Below are 26,147 nucleotides of genomic sequence, written 5' to 3' on the forward strand. Positions count from 1 at the left end.
ATTAGCAAATCTTTTGAAGTAAACACATGGATCTGCCTTGGTTCTCTGGTACTCATGATTCATCATGAAAGAGTCGAACTTCTTATACCACTGTCTCGGAGCTTGTCTCAATCCGTACAGATTCTTCTTCAATTTGCAGACCATGTTCTCTTTTCCTTTTACTTCAAATCCCTCTGGTTGCACCATATAGATCTCTTCCTCCAAGTCACTTTGAAGGAATGCAGTTTTCACATCAAGTTATTCAAGCTCAAGGTCCGAACTAGCGACTAGACCTAACACTGTACGGATGGAAGTCATCTTCACCACTGGTGAGAAAATCTCTTCAAAGTCGATACCTTGCTTTTGCCCAAAACCCTTCACTACCAATCTGGCTTTGTACTTCACAATTTCTCCATTTCCATCTCTTTTTAGCTTGAACACCCATTTGTTCCTCAATGTCTTTCGGCCCTTAGGAAGCTCCACCGGCTCATATGTTCCATTTTCTTGCAATGACTGCATCTCGTCCTTCATTGCATCATGCCACTTAGCCTTGTCTTTATAAGCTTGTGCCTCCTGAAAACTATATGGTTCTTCTTCTTCCGTCAATAAGATATACTCTGAAGAAGGGTATCTTTTAGAAGGTTGGTGCTCTCTTTCAAACCTTCTTACCTGGAGCTCTTATGGTTCCCCTTGATGATGTTGCTCCTTTTGTTCATGAGCATCATAAACGACCTCATCATCACCATCATTACCAATCATGTCAGAGGTTTCCTCAGTGGCTTCTTCATTATGTTCATCTTCATCTGCTGTTGCTGGCTGTCCAGGTAAAGGAACTGATGTGAGTTCTATGGACTCACCAAATCTCTCTGACTTTTTATCGATTTTCTGATCTATCATTGTTTGGCCTTCATAGAATACAACATCTCTGCACTTGATAATTTTCTTCTTTTCTAGGTCCCATAACCTGTATCCAAATTCCTCGTTTCCATACCCAAGGAAAATACATGGAGTTGCTTTGTTATCCAACTTGGATCTGTGCTCCTTTGGAATGTGCACATATGCTTTGCATCCGAACACTCTTAGATGAGAGTATGTCATATTCTTATTGGACCATACTCTTTCTGGTATCTCAAACTTCAAAGGAATAGATGGTGACCTGTTTATGAGGTAGCAAGCGGTGCGAGCTGCTTCTCCCCAAAACTATTTCGGCAACTTTGCCATCTTTTGCATGCATCTGACCTTCTCTACAGTAGTGCGATTCATTCTCTCAGCTACACCATTGTGTTGTGAGGTTCCAGGTACTGTCTTCTCATATCGAATTCCATATTGTGCACAATATGCTTTGAACTCCTTGGAGGTATACTCTCTGCCATTGTCAGAACGGAGGCATTTCAACTTTTTGTCTGTCTCCTTCTCTACCATGACATGAAACTCTTGAAAACATTTGAGCACCTGGTCCTTCGTTCTTAGAAAATAAACCCATACCTTTCTAGATGCATCATCAATAAAGGTCAAAAAATATTGATTGCCACCCAAAGACTCCACCTCAAAGGGACCACACACATCAGAGTAAACTAAATCCAATACCTTATATTTTCTTTCTGATGTTTGACTAAAAGAGACTCGATGTTGCTCACCAAATAGGCAATAGACGCATGGATCTAGAATCTCATCTTTGGTAGAGGGGATGTGTGACTTCCTCGCTAAGATTTGTAATCCTTTCTCACTCATGTGGCCAAGGCGTTGATGCCACAGATTTAGAGAATTTTCAGCTTGTACTGCATTCAACCCATTCTTGAGCACCTTCGCATGGGTTCTGTATAGGGAGTGCCACGACTTCCCTCTTACTACAACCATTGATCCTTTGCTGAGCTTCCATTCTCCACCTCCTAGGTAATGCTTGAATCCATCTTTGTCCAATGCATCACCAGATATTAGATTTGGGCATAAATCAGGAATATGCCGCACATCTTTTAGTGTTAACCGACATCCCATATCTGTCTGCAGACAAATGTTACCAATACCCACGATGCTCGAGTGACTAGTGTTACCCATCTTCACTGTACCAAACTCTTTAGCTTTGTAAGTCACGAAGAACTCTTTATTTGGTGTAGCATGATAGCAAGCACCTGTATCAACTATCCAGTCGACTCCTTGGTGACCTTCCACATGTAGACATTGCTCCTCTTCACAAGAGAGAATCACTACATCATCTGCAGTTAATGTGGCTGTGGTATTCTTGTTATCATCCTCTTTCTTCTGATTTTTGCCCTCATTCTGTAGTCTTTTCCAGGCTCTACAATTTTTCTTCATGTGACCTTCTTTACCACAATGGTAGCACTGTCTTCCCTTGGACTTTGACCTGCCTCTGGACTTGCCACGACCTCTTGATTGTTGTCTGTATTCAGCTCTCCCCCTATTCTCTGTGGCAAGGGCATGTGCACCATTTGTATTAGTTGACTTTCTTCTTGTCTCATTGTTGAACAAGCTACTAGTAACTATACTCATAGTGACCACACCATTCGGAGCTGCATTACTGATTGTCACAACCAAGGTCTCCTAACTATCGGCAATGATCCCAAAAGCAACAAAGCCTGTAACTCATAATCGAAGGTCATCTTCATCGCTGACAATTGATTGATCAGGCTCTAGAACTCATTTAGATGCTCAACAACACTTGTACCTTCTCTAAATTTCAGATTCATCAGTTTTTGGATCAGAAATGCCTTGTTAGCTGCAGTTTTCTGCTCATACAGCGACTCCAGCTTCTTCCATAACTTTTGTGCGCTCATCTCACTCGCTACATGGTGATATACGCTGTCATCAAGCCATTGTCTGATTGTGCCGACCGCCTTTCGATTCAATTTAGCCCAATCAGCAGAGGCCATATCTTTCGACTTTGCACTATCTTCCTCAACCGGTTCATAAAAATCCTTGCAGTAAAGGATATCCTCCATTTTGGATTTCCATATCTGCCAGTTGTTGTTTGTCAACTTGATCATGGTGCTACTACCTTCTATTTCAACCTACAAAAGCACTCTCAAAGGAAACTTGAGGCTCTGATACCACTTGTTAGGATTTTTATCTTTCAATACCAAATAAGAGAAATGCAATTGTGTAATCAACCAATGAGAAATGGATAAATTGAGCACCGTACCGATTGGTACCAGAGGTTCAACATTTAAATGCACAAGCCAAAGTAAATAAACAATCAAGCACAATTACACAAGAGACATCAAATTTACATGGAAAACCCTCTCAACTTGGAAGGTAAAAAACCACAGGCACACCGACAAACTTTCACTATACCAACAAAACGGATACAATTGTTCTTCTCAAGTTTTAGCCCTAAACTTGAGATATATATCTGCTAATAGAGAGATAATACAAGAGGTAACACATTACAGAAAATACCTGCTTCCAACCCCAATTTCATCCAAACCCAAGCAAACTCAGATTTGAGAAAACTAAGAAATACTCTACTTACAAACTGGAAGAGACTCAATCAAGGTAATGGAATCAAAGAGATCACCTTTATCTTCGTTTTCTTCTTCTTCACCATCTTCTATTTCTCTCTCCTTCTCTTTCTCCTTCTCTCTCTCTTTCTCTCTCTCCTTCTCTCCCCATCGCACACACAAAAAATAGGAAAAAGGGAAAGGGTTTTCTTTTTTTTTTCTTTTCCTTTACCAATTTTTGTGCTGGATCCAACGTGGCCCAACACCAACACCTTTACATGGCCTTTTTAGGTTGTCCATTTATCGAGAATGATAAGATATGATAAATAACTTATAATAAAATAAATAGACTGTATTTTCATCACAATTTGTTCAAGACATACCACTCTATCGTACGTATGATTTGTTTTAGGTTTAAGTGCAATCATTTCATTCTCGTAGCTCATGTTTCATAAAATAGAAGATTCCAAAAGCGAATATATGTCTAGAGACACAATTAATTTGAGATTCTCTATTAAGAGAAATAAAACCCCTTAAATCCATTAGCTAAAACTATAAAAATCAGTTTTTTTTTTTCTAAATCTTCTTATGATTTAGATCTGATATCAAAACTTTCTTAGAAAAAAATTAAGAAACACAATCGACAATAAGCCAATAGATTAGAAACGTGTTGGCATGCATCAGATTGAAAATGTGAAAACAAGTACGAAAATTTGGCCAAACTCTCTCACAAGTCCTGTCTGTGTATTGTCTCCACAAAATTTACCTGTTTTAGCGCGTAATGTGCATGCACACACCACTCGCACGTAAAAGGATAACTAATCAGTCCTTATCCTACTGTGATTATAATGTTTAATTCACAAATGTGACATCACATCAATATTATAAAAGTTTTATTTTTAATAACTGTTAATTTATTAAAAAGTTTTGTATACTTTATAAAATAAAATATAAACATTACTAAATCTTACATATGTAATTATTAGAAAATAGTCGATCACTCTATTAGGAAAATTTTCATTTAACATTTAAAATTAAATTCAATAAATTTAATAATTAAAATAGTATTATGTGACACCCATGTAAATGTGTCTATTCGATATTTTCAAAGCAACAAAATAGATGACATCACATTACTCAATCCCATATTCATTTCATGTTCATATGCTCCAACGCCCAAACCACTGATAAAAATTCCAACTTCTTTCACAAAACTAGAAATCGATGGCCTTACGTACATCTGACTTGTTAAAACCCGTTCAAGCAGCTCACGAATTTGATCGCGACGCCTTACTTCGCTACATCTCTTCTAACGTCGCTGATTGTCCTGTTTCTCCTTCGACCTTCGTCGTCCAACAGGTAACTATCCCGAATTCTTTACACTTCTCCTTTTCTTGTTGTTTATTCTATTTTCTTCTAACGTTCGATTTTGTGCGTTAATTGATTACTTAATTAATTAAATTTTTAGTTCGGGCATGGACAATCAAACCCTACGTTTCTGTTGGAAGCTGCTAATGGAGTCGCTGTTAAACGATACGTTTTGAGGAAGAAGCCACCTGGCAAATTGCTTCCGTCTGCTCATGCCGTGGACAGAGAGTATATGGTAATCTCGGTTTATTGATTCTCTTTACTGCTTTTTCCTGAGAAAGATAAAATTCCTTACTGTTTTCTATCACAAGGCTCAATCTCTTTTTTTGTTCTACAGGTTCTGCGAGCGCTAGGTGAGCACACAAATGTTCCAGCTCCAAAAGTGTACTGTTTGTGTACAGATGCAACTGTAATTGGAACTGCATTTTACATTATGGAGTATTTGGAAGGACGCATTTTCGTTGACCCCAAGTTACCGGTATCCCATTATTTCTGATTTTGTGTTCTTTTTGGTAAATTTGACCTGGTAGACACATTGGCTTTGTTTGTTAAAAATCATGTGCATCAGTTCATCCGAATTAAATTTTTGAAAAATCAGGTCATTTTTGGCATGTTCTTATTTATTTCACAATGCTTCTTCTTTTAATTTTATTGTAGCAACTCCGGGCTTTACAAGCACAACAATTGACTAATATAAAACTCAATTAGCATTCTAAGTCTTTACAAACACACTCAATAATCTGGGTTTCTTTGTGAATTGTTGTGATATAAGTTTGAGGACTCGTAATATTAAACCGAAATTTTGTTTGATTAGGGAGTAGCACCTCTGAGGAGGAGGGCAATATACCTTGAAACTGCAAGAGTGCTGGCTGCTCTTCACACTGCCGATGTGGATTCTATTGGTTTAGGGAAATATGGACGCCGTGATAATTATTGTAAACGACAGGTGAGTGAATTTTATATCTCTGCATATTAGTTCTTGTTGTATTGTATAATTTCTCACATAGAAGAGAGAAATTTTGTGATAATATCAGTTAAGGTTTATTTAGTGCGCAAGGAAGCTACTCCATTGATACGACTTAATGGTGGTGCTTATGATTTATTTTCATTTTTAGGTAGAGAGATGGGCCAAACAATACATTGCTTCAACTGGTGAGGGTAAATCTCCTAGATATCCCAAGATGTTGGATCTCACTCATTGGTTACAGCAAAATATTCCTCCTGAAGATTCCTTGGGAGCATCAGCCGGAATAGTTCATGGAGATTTTCGCATGGATAATGTTGTATTTCATCCCATTGAGGTCTGTTGTTTTAGAAGTCATAAATTTGAACACACTATAATTCATCTCTTTTCAATCCATGTGGATGCTTAGATGCTTATTTGAGTGTCTCTTTCTATCAAGTTTATTATGCTGAAAGAAATGTGGATGCAGTAGCGATTATGCTATTATATTGTTACTGTAGTTAAATCTTATTCTTTTACATTTTAATATTTTTGAGGCATTAATGTGGTGAGAAACTATCAATGATGCAGGATCGGGTGATTGGTATTCTTGACTGGGAATTATCTACTCTTGGAAACCAGATGTGTGATGTTGCATACAGCTGTATGGTATTGAGCCCTGTGTTGCCTCCTGTATTTACCTTCTATACTGTAATACAGATGCTTGAATATTCTACTTAATCATGTAGATTTGAGTAGTAAAAGTCTTACCTTTGCTCCTGTAACATATCTAAGTTAATTGTTAAATTTTCATGGCAGGCTTATCTTGTGGATATTAACCTTGATAATCAACAATTATGTAAAGGCTTCGAACGTACTGGAATTCCAGACGGAATCCCTTCGCAAGCAGAATATCTGGCAGAATACTGCTCTGCCTCTGTAAGATTCATTCGGAAGCTCTCTTACCTTTTTGGTTTGCCTAGGAACATTGTTGCAAATTTTAGTTCTATGTGAGTTAATTAATGGGTGTTGAAAATTTTACTCGGTCGGTAAATATTAATGGATCTAGATGGTGGTGATGGGGGTACAAATAAGTGTACAAAGTATCAAAGCTGATTGGCTGAGAATAATGTTCCATTAGGTTTTCAGCCTATTTATATTATGCAGATTGCTCTTCTGGTGGAGTTTGGATGACTTTCTGGTTGCAAGTTAGAAAACTAGTTGTGCATCCAAAACTATGTTTCTTTTGTGCTTATGTAGATGATTATCTGTTGATTTTTTGTATAAGTCCACTGTTTGAAAAAAAATTGGATGCTGCAATTGTTGCAATCTAGGGAAAGCCATGGCCAGCCAATCAATGGAAGTTCTACGTTGCCTTCGGTATGTTTCGTGGGGCATCTATTTATGCTGGGGTGCATAGTAGGTGGATTATGGTAATCTCTTAAACATTAAACTTTTGTATCTTTGTTGCTAACATTTTGGAAACATTCTTGTCATGGAAGGTCTATACGATATCATTTTGTCTCCAATACAGGGTAATGCTACAGGAGGTGAGCGTGCCCGAAATGCGGGAAATCAAGCTAATGGCCTGATAGACTTTGCATTGGATTTTATCTCAAAAAAATCAGTCCTTCCAGATCAGCCACCATCTGGTAGCTTTATATTTTCTTAGTTTTATATGTCTACCAACTTTATGATAACCATATAATGCTTATCATGAAACCTAAGTAACCAGTTAGAGCTCTGTAAATTTGAGAGGTATTATTAAAAATCTAATAGAATTGTGCAGGGTGGCAGTCAAGAAAAATGGAATTACACAATAGAGTTCTATACAAGCCTCTTGCCTAAGGATTTTTTCTCTTTGCCATGCAGCTCCAATTGGACGGATTTACACAGCACAGTTTGGCAAGGAGAACGAAGTTCAGGGCTTTTCAGAAGAAGGTGGGAGGTTTGTTCCCAGCGAAAAGGTGCTGGGATTGAGGAGAAAATTAATCAAGTTTATGGAAGATCACATTTATCCTTTGGAAAATGAGTTCTACAAGCTTGCTCAGTCCTCGTCACGTTGGACAGTGCATCCAGAAGAGGAGAGGTTGAAGGCAATGGCAAAGAAAGAAGGACTTTGGAACTTATGGATACCTGTATTTTTTTCTCATCGTTCTTGGCTGTCTTTTAACCATTCCTCACTGTATGTTACAAGTTTCAACCACAAAATTCATTGACCTTGTGCTTTTCTGCAGCTAGATAGTGCTGAAAGAGCGAGAAAACTTATCTTTAATGGAAGTAACTCTGCTGTCTCCAACAATACACATGATCAATTACTTGGTGCAGGCCTCTCAAACCTTGAATATGGTTACCTTTGTGAGATCATGGGCCGTTCTGTTTGGGCTCCGCAAGTGTTCAATTGTGGTGCGCCTGACACTGGAAATATGGAGGTAAAATGAGTTCATGTTCTTTAAGGCCTGTAAATATTTGTAAGAATAATTACCACTTACACCATTCAGTAATTTTTTCTTGCAATGTTCTCTTAAAATCTAAAGTTGGCAAGAAAAGAAGTAATACTGCCTGGATAAAATAGTTGGAGATTCTTTTTTTCATAGGAGAGGAGTTTGAGATAAGCTGGCTGCAAAAAGCTTTTATTGCCTCAATGAATTTGAAAGGTCATGCATCTGAATAGCTTTTCAGAGTCTGCATGTAAAATGATATAGTATGTTTTTCTTGCATTGTGCATTTACATCTTTATGCTCTCTTAGTTCATTTACTTTTACATCATAGGTATTGCTGCGGTATGGGAACAAAGAACAACTACTGGAATGGCTCATTCCACTGCTTGAAGGAAAGATCCGTTCTGGATTTGCAATGACAGAACCACAGGTTGCATCATCCGATGCTACAAATATCGAGTGTTCTATTAGAAGGTAACATGTCGAGGATGAAATGTCCATTTCTAACTAAAAGTGGATACAATTATGCTCAAATATTTGCTTCTAGGGTGTTAGTACTTGTGATAGTTATCTGAAGCACACAATTTGTTATATTCTGCTTAGTTGTCTGTAACTATATTTCCTTTCCTTGTACAGGCAAGGTGATTCATATATCATCAATGGGAAAAAGTGGTGGACAAGTGGCGCCATGGATCCAAGGTGTAGAGTTCTTATAGTGATGGTTAGTATGGTTGGGCTGGGTGGTTTTTATGATTGTCCATGTTGTTAAACGGTCATTTGAAAAATATGCAGGGAAAGACTGACTTCACTGCTCCCCAACATAGGCAGCAGTCCATGATCTTAGTGGATGTTCAGACTCCAGGTGTACACATAAAGAGACCACTAATGGTTTTTGGCTTTGATGATGCACCTCATGGTCATGCTGAAATTTCATTTGAAAATGTACGTGTGCCTGCAAAGAATATACTACTGGGCGAAGGACGTGGGTTTGAAATTGCGCAGGTAAAGTTGGTTCTTTCCTTTTGGAAGTAATATAATGGATTAACATTCTGGTAGATAAGTTGTTTTCATTATAATGAGCTTTTAACAAAAAATTTATTCAATTTAAGACTGTCAAGGGTTGAAGTGCGAGCTTCTAGCAAAACTTGTTTGTATAGGCAAGATTTATAAGGTTTGCCTTGTGTGCCGATTTTCTATCAGTTCTATGTTAGGCATGTATAAATACACTTGTAGAACCTCTTGAGAGAACACTTGTGAATCTCTACATTTAAAGTGTTTGTTGTCAACTGAGGAAATTGGTGTACTCAAGCTGCTGATTGCATCCATGGCTTGAAATTTCAGCAGTTCTGCCACTTCCAAGTGAATATGACATCATTCGTGGCTCTTCTTTCTTGCAGGGTAGACTGGGTCCTGGAAGATTGCACCATTGCATGAGATTGATTGGTGCTGCTGAGCGTGGAATGCAACTGATGGTTCAAAGGGCTCTCAATAGAAGAGCGTTTGGAAAATTGATTGCCGAGCATGGTTCATTTCGTTCAGATATTGCAAAGGTGTTTTGATTTAGCATTTTGTCAGAGTACATATATCGTGGAATAATTTTCTTTTTGTGTACCTGAAGAAAGTGGGGAAATGTTACGTTTCAGTAAAAATCCAGGAACTTCTTGGTAATCCTGTAAAATTGTTTGTTTTATGCAGTGCCGAGTAGAACTGGAGAAAACCAGACTGTTGGTTTTGGAGGCTGCCGACCAGCTTGATAGGCTTGGGAACAAAAAGGCTCGTGGAACTATTGCAATGGCCAAGGTACATTTGTCAGCATGATTTATTGTTGTCATATTTTAAAAAAATTAAGAATATTAATTAAACAAAGATGGGGAATAACGTTAACAGGTAGCAGCTCCAAACATGGCATTGAAGGTTCTTGACATGGCAATGCAAGTACATGGGGCAGCAGGCCTATCGTCAGATACCGTTTTGGCACATCTTTGGGCTACAGCAAGAACACTGAGAATTGCAGATGGCCCTGATGAAGTCCACTTGGGTACCATTGCCAAGTTAGAGTTACAGAGAGCTAAGCTCTGAAAGCATACGATAGAACTTCGAGCACTTGCCTCGATTGGGAGCTCAAGTCGGAGCTGTCCTCCCCCTGCAATAAAAATAAAAGCTAGAAAATGCATGCTTGTTTATTTTCGGAAGTTAAAGAAAGAGGAAACAAAAAAATAAAGTAACACAAGAGGGGGTTGAAAATAAATTTTAAAAATTCAGATCTGAGAAAGTGTAATTGTGTGTAGAATAGCATGATTTATCTGATTATTTTAAAATGATCCAAAATTCATCAATTCATTCACAGCTCGTGTCAGCTATTTTGTCAATTAATAGTCCAAAAACGGTGGACGGATATTTATGAGAATGTAAGGTAATTTGGTTCCGGAGAAGAAACGTATTTACTATTTGCTCACCACAACGGTTCAGAGGGTATTTGTGGGAGTGAATATTTTTCTGTCGCTAAAAACCTACAGGCTGCAACGACAGTCAGTAAAAGATACCATCAGCGTCTTAGCTTCGTCGCAAAATATCAGTCAGGAGTCACGGATGAATATATCATTGCGTGACATGTGTGCATCGGGGACGTGTATTTGTCGTTGCAATAGTCTATATGTTGCTGCTAGTTTCAAGTTTCAGCTACCCTTTTCTTTTTTCCCCTTCTTTTCCTTCCCATCAACACATGGAATACGACATTGAAGAGAGAATTACAAAATGTTGTCTTCACAAAAAAATTTGTTACTTTTTTGCATTCCTGAGGTAGCTGTACAAAGGGAAATTCTAGGTCGTCTAGTTAATATTAACATCACATATAATTCTCTCGAAGGAATTGAGTGCAATGAGAATCTAATCATACTCTAGCTCTCAAGCTTCCCATTCTCAAGATTTTACCCTTTTCTGACGAAAAAGAATGTATATTGGGATGGAAGGTATAATTAATTAAGTTTACTTGCTTCAATTAGAAGTACTCTAAAAATGACCAAAAATAAAATCAGATTACGATTTCCTATTAATATGATATTCTTGCAGGTGAAATAGACTCCTGATTTTCGATTACTGTAATATATATTCTTCTGTTCACAAATATATTCAAGAAGGAAAAGCTATAAGAATTAGTAATAAGAGCAACCGGTGCTTCGAATGAGCATTCCGAAAACCTGAAACCTTTGGGTGCTTAATAGCTTGTTGGTTAGGTGCTGATAAAGAAAAACGCTTGGGAAACTAAGAAAAACCAGTTACCCCAATTTTCACCTTCGCACGCGCAGTTCTTATTCAATCATTTTTCTTTCTATTTTTTTATTTGAAAAGACTTTTTCAGTCTTTATTTAGTATCTAACTTATCAATTAGGGAGAAAGTAAAAATTTGACCCATGTTGCAGATTTTGTGGTTTTTTTGCCGATACTTTAGTATGTCGAGAATTAAAATATTAATAATTTGTATCTAAATTCATTAATACTATTACTCATTTATTATTTGATTTGTTGCCACCTTCTTATCAATTTAGCTTTTATCAAAGATTAGTCATATCAAATTTAATAGAGTTTGGAGGAAAAAATTAAAAAAAAAAATCTTATAATTCGATTCTTTTTTTAATTTTAATTAGTTTCGACGAGTTTTGAATGATAGAGAACTTTATATTTCGTTATTTATCCGACAAGATCAATTTTATAGCGATATAACTTTGAGATTCAATTTTCAAAACTATTAACGGTATTAATGAATTTGGGCATATTATTGTGAACAATATAATTTTCAGAGTACTAAAATAATAAATCACTGGACTTTTTGTGTCCAAAAATTAAATCAAAGAGTCAATTTTTGTACTTTTTCTTAATTTTTATTTGGCAAAATTCATCATTGAACCCTTGAACCTTTTAGTTTTATTCTATTGAGCTTTGAATTTTTATTTTATTTTATTAAACCATTATATATTTATTAAGAATTTTTTACACATGTTTGATGAGATTTTTATTTATTTTATGAGCCTTATATTTTTATTTTTATTTTAAATAAAAACAATTAGATCTCAATAAAAGTAAAAATAAAAATATAAAGTCTTAATGAAAATAAAATAAAAATTAAAGAAGTCTATAAAATAAAAATAGAAAACTCAATAACTTAAAAATATATTTTACCTTTTCATTTTTTCTGTCACAAGCAAAAAAAAAAAAAAGCATAATATATAACTAGATATTTATCATGGTGAATCCGCCTACAAGCTCATGATGCAACTTCCTTTCGTTTTTCTGATAAAAGCTTTCATGGTTTAATTATATTATCGTGCATGGCTGCCTGCTAACATCCAATAACATTCAAAATTTGGCAATTCAGTCGTTGCATGATAACTTCAAGAAGCTTTTTTCACCAACCATTAAAAATAATGAAAGGGAAAAAAGAAACCCTTAAAAATAGACTTAGAGGCAGCCTCTCTAATTTTAGAAAATAATAAGGATTTAATTTTGGCCTTGACTCTCCCACACCTCATATTTCCTAACAAATTTTACTGTTCTTAGAAATTCTCTATTCCTGTGATCCCTGAATGCTCCGTATATAAACATCTTGGTTTCCTTCTTCTATCTCACAAGCCAGAGCCCTCGGGGCATAACAACATATCTAATCATAGAAGCAAACCGCCCCAAGAGCTCTGAAAAAGTATCGGTTAGATTTCAATTTCTTTGCCTTCCTCCAAACTTTGTTTCCCATTGTTCATCTTCTTTAATTTGGTGAGTGTTTTGTATTTATAGCTTGATTCAAGACGATTCCAGATGGCTTACGGGTATGATAATGGCTCCGTCGCGGAAGCAGCTGCTAGGAAAAAGAAGTTCGCCGTCATTGGTGTTTCATCTATTATCCTAGTAGCCATGGTGGTTGCTGTGGCAGTGGGTGTCAATGATGGCAAAGAAAAAGGTGGTGAGTCCTCACCGTTGAGTGGCTCTAGCGGTCAGCTATCCACCTCAACAAAATCAATCCAAGCCATTTGCCAACCTACTGATTATAAACAAACCTGCGAGGATAGTCTGAACAAAGCTGCAGGTAACACCAGCGATCCTCACAAGCTTGTTCAGGCTGGTTTCCAGGTTGCCATTGATGCTCTTAAAGTTGCCATTGAAAATTCCACAACATTGAAGGAAGTTGCCAAGGATCCTATGGCTAAACAAGCCCTTGATAATTGTAAAGAATTGATGAACACTGCCATCAGTGATCTCAAGACTTCCTTTCAGCAGGTTGGAGATTTTGATATCAGCAAGCTAGATGAGTACGTTGCTAATCTCAAAATCTGGCTTAGCGCCACAATCACTTACCAGCAAACTTGTTTGGATGGATTTGATAACACCACTGGCCCAGCTGGACAGAAAATGAAGGAGATCTTGAGCACTTCTAGTCAGCTTACTAGCAATGGCCTTGCCATGGTTACTGGCCTTTCTTCAATCCTTCAGGATTTGGACCTTTCAGGATTGACTGGTCGCAAGCTCTTAGCACAAGGCAATGATAATTTTCCATCCTGGCTTTCCCCAGCTAAAAGGAGACTCCTTGCTCAAACTCCAGCAACAATTAAGCCTAATATGGTTGTTGCTCAAGATGGAAGTGGCCAGTACAAGACTATTAACGAGGCAATAAAGAATATCCCTAAGAGCGGAAACTCAACCTTCGTTCTCTACATTAAGGAAGGAGTCTACAAGGAGGTTGTCACCTTCTCCAGAAGCTTGACCCACATCATGCTAATCGGTGATGGTCCTACAAAAACTAAGATCACTGGAGACCTCAGCTTTGCCGGTGGCGTCCAGATATACAAAACCGCAACAGTCTGTAAGTATAACATGTTCTTTCTCATTTTTTGTTTTCCTTATTTTTTAAAGGAGTGAATTCCTGAATTACGATAAAGACACTCGCTCTGCTATGTGAAAGAAAGTTCAGTATCCAATTTTCCATTGATTAATCAAATTTTATTTTTACTCAAAATTATTACAGCGGTCAGTGGAAGCCACTTCATGGCCAAGGACATTGGATTCGAGAACTCAGCAGGAGCTACTGGGCACCAGGCTATAGCACTGAAGGTACAATCTGATATGTCCGTCTTCTACAACTGCCAAATTGATGGCTACCAAAATACACTCTTTTCCCACACTTATCGCCAATTCTACCGTGAATGCACCATCACCGGCACTATCGACTTCATATCCGGTGACGCCGCCGCAGTTTTCCAGAACTGCAAGATGGTAGTGAGGAAGCCATTGGAAAACCAACGATGTACGATTACAGCACAAGGAAGGAACAACACCCGTGAACCTACCGGCTTCGTCCTTCAAAACTGCACTATCACAGCAGAGAAAGATTACTTGCCAGTAAAGCTCGACAGCCCATCCTTCCTTGGCCGTCCATGGAAGCCGTACTCAAGAACCATCGTCATGCAATCTTCTATTGATGACATAATTGATCCAAAAGGATGGGCTCCATGGATGGGTACTTTTGGCATTGACACTTGCTCATTGTCTGAGTATGGGAATAGAGGACCCGGTGCAACTCTGACAAGCAGAGTTACATGGAAGGGTATTGTTAAGCTCTCTCCCCAAGATGCAGAAGCTTTCACCGCTGGTAAGTTCCTGGAGGGAGATAGTTGGATTGCGGCCACCGGAGTGCCCTATACTTCCGGGATGATGAAAGTGTAGAGAGAAGAAAGGAGGAAACAAGAATTGACTTGTAATAGCTTTTATGTCAATTAATTAGTTGGTGCCTACTGCATATGTGCACATGTAACTTACAGCATATGAGAAAATAATAATATATAATTTATGTATTAATGTTACTTCTTATTTCTATATATATCTGAAAGAGAATTTTGTCATCATCCTTCCTTCTTCCTTGTGCTTAATCTTTTATAGCTCCCATGTATGTAATGTACATTTTCTTTTTATTATTGAAGTATGCTTTGATTGAATTGTGTCATGATTTTGAGTTTCAAAAGAGAAGTGCAAGGATGCTGTTATCAATGGCAGGGGAAGCTGTAGTGTTATTTTGCGATTCTACAATCATTTGTCTTTCTGTTTTTTCGGTTATTTTTTAGGTAGCCTCTCTCCCTTGTCTCCAGGGAATATTAAAAAAAAAACTGAATTTTAACCTCAAATATGAATTTCGTTTTTTCACTTAAAGCAATTTTAGGCCACATCTTTAAAAAATATAATGCCACTTATATAATTATTAATTAATTTTTCTGAGTTAATATAGGTTTATTTCTTCCTTATTTTATCATTAATTTCAATAAAATTGAGACATTGCAAACACCACAACCCTATCCCCCAGAAATTAATTAATTAAGACTTTTATACATAAGCAATTTGAAAATTTTCAACTACTATCTACTAATATCATATAATTAATTTTATTTACAAAGAATAACTATCATCTGTTATATAACATAATATTTATTATACTTTAATAAACCATAATAAATAAATAAAATAAATACTTAATTATATTAATTAGATTCACTCATATAAAATTATCTAAATATTAATTTAAAATTCTATATAATCAAATAATGGTTAAACTAAATAAATTTTACATAAAATAATACAGAATTTTTAAATATTTCATGATATTAATATATTTTTAATTTTATTCTTTTCAAATAAAATTCACAATTTTGACCAAATATAATAAATAATTATATAATGGGCCAAGAAAGTGAATACGACAAAGAAAATCAAGAGTTGGGCCTTATTCGACCAGTCCAACTTCAATAGTCCATCAGCAGCTTTAGGGGAGCGGGAAAACGCTCGACGAAAGCTTTTGAACACTCTTTCTCTCTCTCTCTCTCTCTCTCGCTAAATCTCTCTTACTTCCACTCGTAAGCTTTTCTCTTTAATTTTCCAGTTAACTAATCGAAACAGCAAATCCCTTTCATTTTTCCGCCTTCTGCCCCACATCCCAAACACTAAAATGAACAATTTAAAATCCAATTGGCAAAAATGACTCTCCACAAAGAAAAAGAGCAGCCTCCAAAAAAAATCCACACAGTGCAAGCAGAGCGTGACCTAGAAGCCAATTGGGATGTCGATCTTGCCAAAAAGCTCGAAGATTACCTTTTAAAGCTTTGCTCCGGTGAAATTACCTCCGACGATAACGTCTCCGTTAATTTCGCTGAAGGTTAGGGTTTAATTGGATATTCAATTCTTTAAAATTAATTTTTGATGTTGGAATCAAAAATAATAAAAAATTGTTTTTTATTGGAAAATTTAGCTGCTTTGTTACTACAAGGTTCAGTTCAAGTGTATAGCAGAAAGGTCGAGTATCTATACAACTTGGTTTTACATGCTTTGGACTTCCTTTCTCAAAAGAGGTTTGCTTTCCTTTTATTTTTTTTAATTAAATTTTGTTTCTTTTTAATTGTACTTAGTGTATAATTATTAAATGGTTCGTCTAATAAGTTAAAACTTGCTTATTTATTTGTGCGTTACTTTACATAGTTATTTGACAACCCATTTGATTGCTAAATGCTGATATGTGCAGAGTTTTCTGTTATTTTGTTCATTATCTTGGGAATTCTTGCTGCCTTCAAATGTGTTTTTGGTGATATGTGCATGGTTCAAATGTGTCTTTGGTGATATAGTTAATACATGATGTTTGATGTGCCATAACTTATGTTTGGTGATATTGGCGGCACTGGAACCATTTTTATTTTCATTACGTTTCTCAAAGCACTAAGGCTAGGAAATGCATAAACTAGGCTGCCAATATGCCATGGAAGTGGTGCTTTTGTTGATTTTATCCTATTTGATCAGGCAACAAGAGCAAACAGAGGGTACATCTTTCCAGCCTGAGCAAAATGGTTCCAATGCAGCTTCTGATGAAGAAAGTGATCAGTTCTGGGTCTCAGATGATGTTCCAGGTGGGTTTAAATACTGCATTCTGTTTTGCTGAAGTCATAGTGCAAACCTAACTATTTAATATCTGGCAGTGGAAGCAAGGAATAGCTTAGATGCTTCAACCAGCAAAGATGATTCTCTCTATCACTTTGTAAAACCGCCAGCAAATCTTATTGTTCTTGAAGGTGATTGCTTAAATACAACTGGTGATGGCGGGGAACTGGATTCATACCTGGTAATATATTATATGCATCCAGTTTTTAGGATATTAATGTATTTGTGACCTAACTGATAATAAGGCATTTCTCTTTTCTGCACTGTTTCAGTTAGCCACCAATGATCTCTACAGGGATTTTATTCTTTTAGACCCATGTGATGCTGACGCAGTGAATGATTTCTTCAATGGAGATGAAACTGGAAAAGGACTAAATAGTACTTGTAAGGGAAGCTCCCCCCGCAAGAGCTTCCAGTCCCCCTCAAGACGTTCAGGAGGGACTGCACGTAAGTCATCTCTTGGAAAGAACCAGGATGCAAAACTCAACCAAACTCCTGTGGCTGATTGTATTTTTGGTGATAATAGCTCTAAAGTGGTGCCCAATCCTCACACCTGTAATGGACTTGATATGGATGACGATTATTCTGAACCCAGGAACTGGGAAGGTTCAGATGATGATAATAATGATGATGACCCATGGAAGCCTTTAAATCCTCATGAGCCTGGGACTTTAAAGGTGAAACCTTTCAGAAAAGGTTGTTAAAGAACTTGCTTGTCCTGTGTGTTTTCTTTTCTCTTAATTCGTTTGTGTTCCTAACTTCACGTTCCTTGGATTTTTGCTAACAAGCAGTAAAACCTTACCGAAGGAATGTGGTAAAATCCGCTAGGCAGACCTCTATAACTACTATGTTTCCACTTGCAAGGATGCGTGGTACTATCAGTCCTGAGCTCACAGAAATATGGGAAGCACGTTTTAGCAGATCTGAAAAAACTGAAAGTGCAGATTCTCCTCCTTTATATGAAAAGGTACCAATTCTCTTGAGATTGTCCTCACATGTATTTTTCTTGTGTTCTTGCTTGATTCCTGATATTTCTGTTGCAGCTAAGGCAATCGCTGAGTAATGGAGGTTATAATAATAGTGACACTTTTGGCAATGCTGAGAATGACGATGAAGGCAATGAGCATGACAGTGGCGTCCCAGATTTTGGGCAGCCTGATGATGATATACCAGAAAATATGTATATGGATGAAGATCTTCATCATGAAAAGGTCGGTAGGTTCATCTTATGTTATGGTTCATATCTGATTATTTTAGTAGGAACATCTGAGTTGCTTATTATTTGATTTTATGCAGTATGACGATAGCTCTACTCACTTCGACATCAATGAAGCTTTTGGAAATGAAGATCCAAGCTCCCAAGCAAGCCTGGAAGATCTTTGTCGCTCTCACCTGGTAAGGACAAATTTGTTTTATATTTATCTAGGGCTATTAACCAATGGGTTGATTTGATGAACTTTGCAAAATTGTTTTGGTGCATTTTGCAAATTGGTTTCTGATACTTTTCATGTCTCACTTGGTTATTATGAGTGTCGAAAATTACTTACCTTGTCATTTGCAGGATGCTCTCCTTGCTAACATAGCTGAAACAGAGAAGCAGACTGAATTAGCTACTCGGGTTTCGTCATGGAAACAGAAAATAGAGCATAACTTGGAAGAGCAAGTAAATCTCCCTTTAGTTAATTTTTAACTTTTTTGTTTTTGCCTTTTTTATTGTCTATCTGCTATTTTGTTGCTCAACTTTTGATCTGCTTTAAATTGAAGGTTAATTTTCTTTCTGGTAGGATTCACGCCCTTCGTTTGATATTCATGCCTATGGTGAAAGAATTCTTGACAAATTATCCCTGGAAGCAAATGGTGAAAACGTCATGTCCTTTGCTGATGTTGTGAAGGGCCAAGAGAAGCATGATGTGGCTCGAACATTCTCTGCACTTCTTCAGCTGGTAATTTTTGTATTATTTTATCAATTGTACCTGTTAAGTGAGGTTGGTTAGCTTAAAGTAGAAAGGATGTTATCTTTAGGAAGTTATCTTGGAGTGTCTACACATAGTGTTCAAGCTAGCATTCTCTTGGGAGCAAATCCAATATTTTGGTGATTGCACTAGGCAATGACCCTTAATGGCTGATTAAAAGTTTGGTTAAAACATTGGAAGCATTTTCTGTATCTGAAATCAGTATTGTGATTGAAGTGTCTCAATGAATGTAGAGTTGCCAACTTTTCCAATTTTCAGGTGAATAATGGAGACGTCAATTTGGAGAGAAGTGGGGTAGGTGGTATGTCTGTCTGTTACACAGCCATGAATCCTTTCCATATTCAGCTTCTTAACCATGACAAGAGACGGAAAGACCTACAATTTCGACTGTCAAAAAAGCGAGTAAAATCACCATTAAGGAGAGGTTGTAACAAGGGTTCAGGGGATAAGTCTGGCAAAGAGACATCTCCAAGCATTAATTCATCACAACTTAACGGCAATTTTACTGTGAAACTTGGGAAGATTGGTGGTGCAAGATGCACCCCTGAAAGCAAGAAGAGACGGAGAGCTCGATTTGTTGAACCAGTAGACATACACTCATCAAGGTAACCCAGAATGCCATAGGAATAGGCAAGCTTTTTCTCTGTTCCCAATTTCCATTGCTGGGGCAATTCAACTTTTATGTTGAATGGCTCAGCATTTATCATCTTGTGATTATATTTTTTTTCTTCTTTTTTGTAATTCTAGTTTACTGACAATGGTTAGCTGCGAAATGTATTATGTTTAACTTATTATGACGTAGATGTACTTCCAGAAGGTGAAGAGACCTTGTAATAGTTTGAATTAATTTCAATTGTAGAATGGGCTTTGTTATCATTGTAATATTTTAGTCCTCTTACTATCATTTTCTTTTTCTTTTTTCTCGTATTTTTAAGTTCTGGTAAACTTTATTGTATATTTGATTTTAACTAATACTTTTATAACTTTGCTGCTGTGTCCTTCCTCTCGGAGGTAGACCTGTTCATGGGCCTGGGTATCCGCTTGGCCCGTTCAGGCCCGCACTCTTCGAGCCGGGTTGGACAATAATTTTTGTGTACAAGTCCGGCCCGGCCTGAACCCATAAAAAGCTCGAATTTTTGGGGTCGGGTTTGGAATTTCCATAAAAATCCAAGTCTAGCCCGGCCCAGCCCGATGTTTAGTTTAATTAGGAAAAAAAAATGTCATATCTAGTATTTAAACTTGTGATTTTTAACTTATAATTAAGTGTTACTTACCACTTAGCTACCTATTATTTTTATTTATAATTTTATTGTTATTAATAATATATTTAAATAAAATTAAACTCAAGCCCGACCCGAACCCGCACAGCCCGAACCTGCACAGTCCGATCCGAACCCGCCCAGACCCGATCCGTATTTACAGGTTTAACAATTGGTCGGGCCGGGCCAAGCTTTTTAAAAAAAATTCAGGCTCGGATTTGGTGAGATATTAAAAATTTCGTGTTTGTTGAAATAAAGTCCCATAAACAGGTCTACTCGGAAGTATCTACAATATAGATTTGCGTTTTGGAAGCACAACAAAATACATTAAATTCATACTGCAAGTTAAAATCCGCTGCAAAATCTAATTCAAAACGATGTTTACATTACTAATGCACAATTAGTTCAAAACGATGTTTACAATTACTAATGCACAATTAGTTCAAACGATGTTTGCTCTCTGAACTCTAATTAAACACGTCAAGTATACAAATCAAGAATTAATACAAATAGGAAAGAAAAAAACTTACATAAATAAAGCTATTCTCTTCCTTTTGATTCCCATCTAAAACTGTCATAACAATCGAATCCACCATCATAACTATTAACTACCAAATATAACAAACATAAAGTTGCAGATGGCGACAAATCGTAAACAAATCGTAATTACCATCGGATGCATCGACGTCAATTGAAGGCACATTGGTCGGGATAAGCATCAACAAGAACCGGCAAATCGCACAGGCAAAAGCGAGCACGATTATTGGCCACCAGAAAGCCATTGTTACGATGTCTGTTATGCTCAAGGGAACTCAAAATCTAGGGCTTCACTAGCACATGAGTGAGACCAAATACTTGAATCTAATGAGAGAAATATTTTTAAATTTCTTATTTATGTATTAATTTCAGGCTTTCTGCAAGTAACAGGTTGTGAGGAATATTTAAAAAAATGAAAGAAAACAAAAGCAATAGAAGAAAACAATGCTAAACTGTGTTACTTCATGTCCATTTTACACTAGAAAACTAAACCATTGAAATTGAATTAGGTGGGTTATAATTCTCATAGAAGACGTGTATCTTCCAAATCACAAAATTAAACACTATTAAGTATTGACTTTACTATGTTCGTTTGTTTATACCATAAAAGGCCAAAAAATAAGTATGTAAAGCAATTAGCAAACCGTGTGGGGCAAACAAACATGGTCAGATCAGATGTCGTGTTATTGGAGTAAAAGAAATGGGACCTAAAGAAAACAAAGCTGTACCGATCATAATAATTCAGTCAAGTTTCAATCTCATCCGTTCATTTGACTTACTTTTTCTACTTGTAATGCTTACGCTCTGTGTTTCTTTATAGAAAAAAAGTCATTATACGCACTCAGATTCACGTGAACCCGCGGCAAAATCATGACAAAATATCTGATCTAGCCATTATCCGCAGCATATTTGGAGTGACGTTGAGTTTCAAATAAAGGCAAAACGTTAAACAGAATTGAAGAAGAGAGTCCAAAAGAATATCCTACACTGCTTCTGTCTTGAAGATAAAACTGCACAGAAAAGCTTTTACAGTTTTGTAGGTGGTACAGAAGGAACTGGGTAAATGAGAACAGAAGGGGTTAAAATGAGAACAAAAAGAAATTCGCTATCGTTTATTAAACTTCTGGTTAAGTGGGGTTTGTATAGAACGCAGGAAGAAATGACTCCTGGGGTCAATATTGCTTTGGAAGTCGTTGAGCAAGAAAAAGGACTAGTTTTGAATCTTGATTAAGTTGGAGTTTTTAAACCCTGGAGAAGCTTTTATTTAAATATTGTACACATTTAGAATATATAATATCAATAATAACATAACATAATGCCTTTGAAACAGCCAATATAGACTATTCTTAATTGGCTTGTGTATGCATTATGATTGGTCGTGTGATATGGACAAAACTCAGACAGCTTCGATTCAGCTACCTTCTGCATATATATATATACTACGAACATACATGTACAATCTGTCCCTCGTATATTATATTTATATATGATTTCCACTTGCAATTGCATGTGAAACGAGTAATAGATTTTCCTACTCTATTCATTTCCTTTTTTCCTTTTCTCCCTTGTGTGGAAATCTATAATAAAATTATATGTTTACATGACTCAAGGTAACTAAAGAGGATGAAAATACAGGAAATAGAGTAAAACAATATTGTATAAACACAAAAGAAGGTCAACCCATAGTAATCTTACAATGGATAATGAACCATTGAAAATCGAAACCAGAGGTTTTATTTTATCACGTAACATGCTTTACAAGTAATAAATCTTGACAATTTTGTATGAAAACTTGACTAGAGGGGAATTTCCAAGCGAGTTGAGAATTCGTCTTCACTAGCATATTAGTAACTCTTTTTATAAATATAAAATAAGTAACTCACTATATTTTGTAACCTCAATGCATTACCGCTAAAAAAGTAAAAAGAAATACATCATTTTTTATTTTCAAAATTATTAATTTAAATGACATTATTCATATAAACACCTACTTAAGACACCAATAAACGACTAATGCTATTACAGTCTCTAGATATTTTTTCTTAAACTCCTACTAAAAACTACGACTAGTGTCATCTCTTATGTTGGTAACATTAATCACCAACGGTAAATTTTATTTTTTTTGTTGTTGAAATAATATCTAAAAAGGTCTAATTTTTTATAATAGTCCGGAGTGGTTCCACATAAATAAATTTGAGCAAAATTGAGTAATTGCACGTACCATCTTTGGTTTTTGTTGTTTGGTAAATGATTTTGGTTCTCTTAAGATAATTGCATTGCAATAAATAATTGGCCATATCACCAAATGATATATTGTCGTGGTTAGCTTCCCAAATTTAACTAGAATAAACTCATATTATCAATTTTGTCACGATTCATCCCTTAAGCTTTTAAGTGAACAGAAATGGCAACTCATAATTTAATTGATCAAAATGAAGTGGCAAACGATTACACATTATCACGTAGACATTTGAGATTAAAAAAATAAAAATTGAAAAGAAATCAAATAGTTTACTTAACTTACTAGACCGACATTTCTATATCTTTTTGTCTTTTGTCAATTTTGAAATATCTGAAATTTTCAATTGATAATTATTTATTTATATTACAGATTAGTCTGAGCGGTACACTATTGGCCTCCTGGGTCATATTTTGATTAATGGATGATTCATTAATTAATATTCCAATAACAAACACTGAGGGACTTTGTTCTTTTCAATTATTGCTGCAAACGATAATTTGCTTCAACCTCAAGGATGTTTCCTACCTCCCTTCCTTTCCTTTCTCAAGTGGATCTTCCCATTATTCTTTTCTATTTTTCAACAAATTCCCTAATAACCATCAAATTGCAAATGACAAAATAACTTATCATCATTAGTAAAATTTAAAATAATTAAATCAATGAAATGAGAAAAATATATACAAGTCAAAAGTCAAACCGCCAACACAAGGCGGCCACGGAATCCAAAACAATGGACCCGTCACAACCGCGCCTACACAAAATTTCCGCACTCAATAGTTTCTCTTGCAGACAACACCCTCGAGACCCGAGAGCAGATACACCTGACAATAGCCGCATGTTTCTCTTCTACTTTACCTCACACAACTGAGTCACTACCCAGTTTACCATGAGTTTGACTCGTCCCCTCTATATCGATCGAGGATCCACCGCCGCAACTCGCCGGTGTAATACCTGAAGAAGGAGATGATGCGTTTCCTCTTCTTTCTCTACTTAAAATCCTCCTAAACGACAGCATACGACTCATCGGCGATCTGTAAGACGACGGTGACTCGGTGGCTGGCTCGTCTTCGAAAACTCCATTTCTTCTAGGCACTTCTATCGTAACTCCAACAAACTCGGCTGGTTTCCGTCTGCCATTAAACGACGACGTAGAAGCAACCCCATCAACGCGGTTCTCCTCATGTTGACAGGTGACACATAAACCAGCTCTAGACCCGGTTTCATTAATCTCTGAATTTACCCGAACCGAGTCTTCGGGAACGGGTTCAACAGCAGAACGGCAAAGAGGACACGTGGAGTGAGAATGGAACCACATGTCAATACATTCAATGTGAAAGCTGTGATTGCACTTGGGCAAAGTCCGACCCCTTTCATTTTCTTCAAACTCGGATAAACAAACCGCGCACTCAATAGGATCCGGGTGGGTTTTCGAAGAGTAAGCAAAAACAGGGAGAGTGTTTAACACAGCTGCATCGAGTCCACGAGAGGGGACCGTGACATTATTTGCGTTAGAAGGGTCAACGTAGAAGATAAGGTGAGCACGGCGGTTACGAGCACGGCGGTGCTGGCGGCGGCGAGCGTTGAGAAGGTACCAGCGAGCGTAGAGGTGGAGGCAGACCATCATGATGACAACGAAGAAAAGAATAATAATAGCGCTTAGCATAATTTTACCGCTCAGAGCGTAGCCTTTGGTTGTTGAGTATTCATTATCAGCATCTGGACTTGCTGGATCCATCACTGGTTATTGGGTGAGGAGAGAGTGTTTTTGTGTATTGTATGTGTTCCGAGTGCGGAAAGAAAGAAGAAGGGGATTTTATTTAGCAGAGGATGGAGAAAAGGAAGGTTCTTGAGGGTTTCTATGAAATGGTGTCAGTGGGCACAATATAATATGCTATGCACTTTTCTAATATCTCTGCTCATTCTAATTCTGCTGTTAAAAAACAGTGTCAAAGTATATATGTACCTATCAAAAGACGCCAGTGTTGACGCGGGATTTTTCTTATTACGTCAATATTATTATCCTCTATATTTTATTTTTCTTTGACAACAAGAAATAAACTGTAATTAATATAATTAGCTTAATAGAATACACATTTCACAAAGAAAAAAAATGGAACTTGCACTGTAAATCTAAAGTGCCTAATTAATAGGACATAAATTGAGTAGTTCAACTTATATAATTCATTTCCTTTCTATGAAAATAAAAATCTTGTTATAAATGTGGATGCCTAATTAACAGGGAATAAATTGAGTAGTTCAACTTATATGATTCTTATAATAAGATACCAGATTGAATGCCTAATTAATAGGCACAAATTGAGTAATCTTTACTTCTAATTTTAATTTTTTAAAATTAAAAAGTTAAAAATAAAATATATAAACCGAGGGGTCCATCCTTGATCAATTTTACCAAAATCTGCAACTGTTACACAAAGCAGCAGGAGGCACGCTCGTTGAAGTTCAACCATTACGCTACTTACTGAGCTTTCGCTCGCTGCCGCATTGTATTCGCTGACCTGATCCGCTTTAGGTGAAGCTACTCCTTTTCTGTTTTGTTATTTTTTTGGCAAAACCTATAATTTAGCCCATAAACTATTAACATTTATTTCAATAGACCTCCGTACAAATAATTTATTTAATTGAGCCCTCAAACTATTAATTAGGCTCATTTGAAGGACTTTTTTGATGGCCCTCTAATGCGTGCTCAAAACGCTCTTAACAGCGTTAAAAATAATAAGAAATGTCAACATGAAAAATAAAATACACGTGTGAAAAGTTAGTTTCGAAACTCTAAAATTAAGGTTCCCTTTAAATTGTAGCATCTTATTTTTTCTTTTCCTCTACCACCATCGAACTGTAGAAGAAAATGGAAGGTGGCAATGCAGATGGATCTGATGGAAGCGATTTTCTTTTCAATGATGCCTATTTAGAAGCCATTAAAGATCACATTGTTCATTATCTGTATGGAGCTCGTGCAGAACTATTTGTTTCA

The 26,147-nt window shown here is 36.5% G+C and overlaps 4 protein-coding genes and 1 long non-coding RNA gene across 6 annotated transcripts; 3 read left to right on the top strand and 2 right to left on the bottom strand.

Moving 5' to 3' along the window:
- Nucleotides 1-4,565: 4,565 nt before the first annotated feature.
- Nucleotides 4,566-10,530, top strand: LOC8278765 (probable acyl-CoA dehydrogenase IBR3). The gene is made up of 17 exons (XM_015717910.3): nucleotides 4,566-4,793; nucleotides 4,903-5,037; nucleotides 5,140-5,280; nucleotides 5,617-5,748; nucleotides 5,918-6,103; nucleotides 6,337-6,414; nucleotides 6,565-6,684; nucleotides 7,080-7,178; nucleotides 7,280-7,397; nucleotides 7,618-7,883; nucleotides 7,983-8,177; nucleotides 8,518-8,660; nucleotides 8,823-8,907; nucleotides 8,979-9,188; nucleotides 9,584-9,736; nucleotides 9,882-9,986; nucleotides 10,074-10,530. Exons 1-17 carry the CDS (start codon nucleotides 4,659-4,661, stop codon nucleotides 10,263-10,265), a joined length of 2,493 nt encoding a protein of 830 aa, XP_015573396.1. The 5' UTR covers nucleotides 4,566-4,658; the 3' UTR covers nucleotides 10,266-10,530.
- A 2,248-nt stretch (nucleotides 10,531-12,778) lies between these two features.
- Nucleotides 12,779-15,073, top strand: LOC8278764 (putative pectinesterase/pectinesterase inhibitor 28). 2 transcript variants are annotated; one of them, XM_048378922.1, is made up of 3 exons: nucleotides 12,779-12,879; nucleotides 12,972-14,034; nucleotides 14,197-15,073. In XM_048378922.1, the coding sequence occupies exons 2-3, from the start codon at nucleotides 12,993-12,995 to the stop codon at nucleotides 14,892-14,894; spliced, it is 1,740 nt and encodes a 579-aa protein (XP_048234879.1). In that variant the 5' UTR covers nucleotides 12,779-12,879; nucleotides 12,972-12,992; the 3' UTR covers nucleotides 14,895-15,073. The 2 variants fall into 2 exon arrangements, with proteins under 2 accessions (XP_048234879.1, XP_048234878.1); XM_048378921.1 differs by having other exon boundaries at nucleotides 12,822-12,885.
- Nucleotides 15,074-15,992: 919 nt separating this feature from the next.
- On the top strand, nucleotides 15,993-19,993 carry LOC8278763 (condensin-2 complex subunit H2). Its single transcript, XM_015717774.2, has 11 exons — nucleotides 15,993-16,371; nucleotides 16,465-16,564; nucleotides 17,007-17,113; nucleotides 17,183-17,325; nucleotides 17,417-17,840; nucleotides 17,936-18,111; nucleotides 18,188-18,355; nucleotides 18,441-18,539; nucleotides 18,706-18,807; nucleotides 18,929-19,087; nucleotides 19,376-19,993. The coding sequence occupies exons 1-11, from the start codon at nucleotides 16,194-16,196 to the stop codon at nucleotides 19,724-19,726; spliced, it is 2,007 nt and encodes a 668-aa protein (XP_015573260.1). The 5' UTR covers nucleotides 15,993-16,193; the 3' UTR covers nucleotides 19,727-19,993.
- Nucleotides 19,994-20,741: 748 nt separating this feature from the next.
- On the bottom strand, nucleotides 20,742-22,091 carry LOC125371133. The gene is made up of 2 exons (XR_007217409.1): nucleotides 21,047-22,091; nucleotides 20,742-20,947 (listed from the first exon to the last, which is right to left on the bottom strand). It is a non-coding gene; the product is annotated as an uncharacterized LOC125371133 (long non-coding RNA).
- A 1,668-nt stretch (nucleotides 22,092-23,759) lies between these two features.
- Nucleotides 23,760-25,063, bottom strand: LOC8278761 (RING-H2 finger protein ATL2). The gene has a single exon (XM_002516911.4). The coding sequence runs from the start codon at nucleotides 24,888-24,890 to the stop codon at nucleotides 24,012-24,014; it is 879 nt and encodes a 292-aa protein (XP_002516957.2). The 5' UTR covers nucleotides 24,891-25,063; the 3' UTR covers nucleotides 23,760-24,011.
- Between the last annotated feature and the right edge of the window lie 1,084 nt (nucleotides 25,064-26,147).

This window comes from Ricinus communis, chromosome 9, assembly GCF_019578655.1.
Source record: "Ricinus communis isolate WT05 ecotype wild-type chromosome 9, ASM1957865v1, whole genome shotgun sequence".
In the NCBI taxonomy this organism is placed as follows: domain Eukaryota; kingdom Viridiplantae; phylum Streptophyta; class Magnoliopsida; order Malpighiales; family Euphorbiaceae; genus Ricinus; species Ricinus communis.